This window comes from Nyctereutes procyonoides, unplaced genomic scaffold (genome assembly GCF_905146905.1).
Source record: "Nyctereutes procyonoides isolate TBG_1078 unplaced genomic scaffold, NYPRO_anot_genome, whole genome shotgun sequence".
Classification (NCBI taxonomy): domain Eukaryota; kingdom Metazoa; phylum Chordata; class Mammalia; order Carnivora; family Canidae; genus Nyctereutes; species Nyctereutes procyonoides.
This window is the reverse complement of record NW_026575041.1, coordinates 11652-14168: the sequence shown is the minus strand read 5'-3', so window position 1 is coordinate 14168 and position 2517 is coordinate 11652. Positions and strand designations below refer to the sequence as shown.

Below are 2517 nucleotides of genomic sequence, written 5' to 3'. Positions count from 1 at the left end.
AAATGTCAGTGTCCTCTAGTTTCAGTTGAAGGCCATAGCCCATGAACACACCCAGATAGATGGTTCTTCCATACATACAGAACACACATTTCACACAACACCAAATATTTCCAGTATGGGACTGTGTTCGGGTTTGGTGAGTGAGTGACGCCGTGTGTGTGTGTGTGTGTGTGTGTGTGTGTGCGCGCGCGCCCATGTGCAGCAAAGTTAGTAGACACATCCCTGCACTGCTTCCCCAGACCTCTGTCCCTTCTTACTCGTCCTCTTGGTTGGTCTGGCTCTCCCTGGCACACGTGGGGCTTTGGCCACGTCCCCGGCCACCTGAGGTGGGATCATCCCAGCTGCAGTGTTGAGCAGGTCCATGGTTTGCTGAGGATGATTCTTGGGCATCTCATGTCTGTCTTTGGAGTGGTGAAGGATGACTGCATTCTCAGGAAGAGCAATTTCTCTTCTCCTGACATGAAGTTCAGGCTTAGGTCGGTTGCGTTCTTGGAGGCATCTCCCCTGGTCTAATGTGGTTTGTTGCCTTGAGGTCTCTTCCCCATGCTCCTCCGACTCAGCAAGGTTCACAGTGGGATCCCTTGTGCTCTCTCCTGAGGCCTCACCCACAACTGCGGGGTCTGCCTCTGGAGATGCGATTCCTCCCTCGACTGACTCACTCACAAGGTCTCTTTCCATATCGGTCTTCTGCATATAAAAGAGGACATAGGCAGGTTGGCGCAGGGCACAAGTCACAACACAGGCGCTGACCTTAGCATCATCCATTTTATACCACTGGCCATTTCCTGCCTTTACAAAACAGAAATAATGTCCGCTGTGGCAACTCCACCCAGCATGCACCAGCACGGCATAGAGCACATAAACCAAGGGTCCTGCCCTCTGCTCAGACAGGTAGTGTTGCATGTCAAGGCACTCAGGATATTGCACCTCCTTAGTCATTTTGTTGCCTGTGAAGTCTGAGAATCGTTTCAAGACCAGGATGAGGACCTTCGCGCAAGTGTGCAAAGTCAACACCTTGGACGCAGGCACCTTCTCTAGACACTTACTACAATGGTAGGCATTTTCACCTTCAAGCATTTCGGGCTTCACCAACTGCTCCAAAGCTTGGCTGACACTCTGAGCAGCCCCGATGTCCAGGCTGATGTCCAGGTAAGGCTCCAGAGTGCTGGAAATGCCTTGGCAGTGGAGACACTGGATTTGCGACCTCCAGTACCCCCCAAAGATATGCTGGATGAGGGTGCTGTCCTGAGCATGCTGAGAGTCTGAGGGCTTGTCCTCAGGCAAGCATGCTTGCTGCATTGCATCCAGAATGAACATGAGATACTCATGGGCATCTTCTTGCTTGTGTGTGTGGAAGGCGGCGAGCAGGAGCGGCAGGGGCCGGAGCACACGTCCAGGATGGCAGAGAACCCGGGTCATGTGAGCCTGCAGAGTACACAGCATGCAGGATGTCTGCTTCCTACAGGCTGTCCCGTGCTTCTGGGACAGCATGTAGCTGGCGAGGGGCTCTGTGTAGGTCAGACACTGTAGGGTTGCATTCACGTAGCAAGTGTTCCCCATGTTCTGAAGCCCAGCTCCCACCTGGGAAAGGCCCTCCCAACTCAGAGGCGTCTTGGTGGGAGGCAGCCCTGTTGATGCGGGAGCCAAAGGATCAGTCAGGGAAGAGAGTGTCTTTGATGCAGGGGATGTCTTCTCAGGCAGAGAGGGTCCTCCGTGGACTTCAGCACCACCTCTCTTTGACCAGCATGATTGGGGTTTGGGAGAGTCGTTGAACTGGGACTCCTCTGAGCGCTGGAGGTAGGCAGCCTCCATGTCGGCAGAAACAGTGTCCACAAGATAAATTCAACCAGGAGCTTCAGGTCACAAAGGGATGCTTCTCTCACTGAGCCAGTTTCCAAATGGCAGATAGTGACCCTCACCTCCACCATTTATGGCTTTTGGGCCCTGGGATAAGGCACACAATCTTCTAATCCACTCTAATCGCTTGATTGGATTATGGGATTTGGGTGTGGTCCCTCTCTCATAGAGACCATTCAGGTCAGCCCACCTCCTAATCTTGCCTCTCAAAACAGCCAACACTTTCAGATTCTTCTCAACCTCCTTAACTGTCCCTGCACCTTTCTGAACAGAATTTGTTCAGAGTTTCTATGATCAGAGGAAATCTTTTTGAAAGTCCTTTTCCTTTGAGTAACCGCAAGCGAGCCAAGGAGTGTCAGATGTCAGTCCTGTAGGACAGGGAAGATCACTTTCCCAAAGGAGCTGAGATATCACATAGGAAAACGTTCTCCTCACCAGCCAGAATGTTTGTAGCTGTAACCAATTATTTGGGAACGTGGCATCCACTGCTTTGCTTCTACACCTTCATCTCTCTCTACTATGATTCCACTATACAAAGATTATGAAGGTTTTGATGAATATCATTTTCTGCTTAGGTGTGTCTCGGGTCTACAACAAGAGAATTCCTCTGGCTGGTTTTATGCTTTGGGAAACATTCCTTTGAAACTCCTTTTCCTACAA

At 51.1% G+C, this 2517-nt stretch overlaps 1 protein-coding gene across 1 annotated transcript; it reads right to left on the bottom strand.

Annotated features, from left to right (window-relative positions):
• Positions 1-207: 207 nt before the first annotated feature.
• Positions 208-1812, bottom strand: LOC129506572 (ubiquitin carboxyl-terminal hydrolase 17-like protein 6). Its single transcript, XM_055320346.1, has one exon. The coding sequence runs from the start codon at positions 1810-1812 to the stop codon at positions 208-210; it is 1605 nt and encodes a 534-aa protein (XP_055176321.1).
• Positions 1813-2517: the final 705 nt, after the last annotated feature.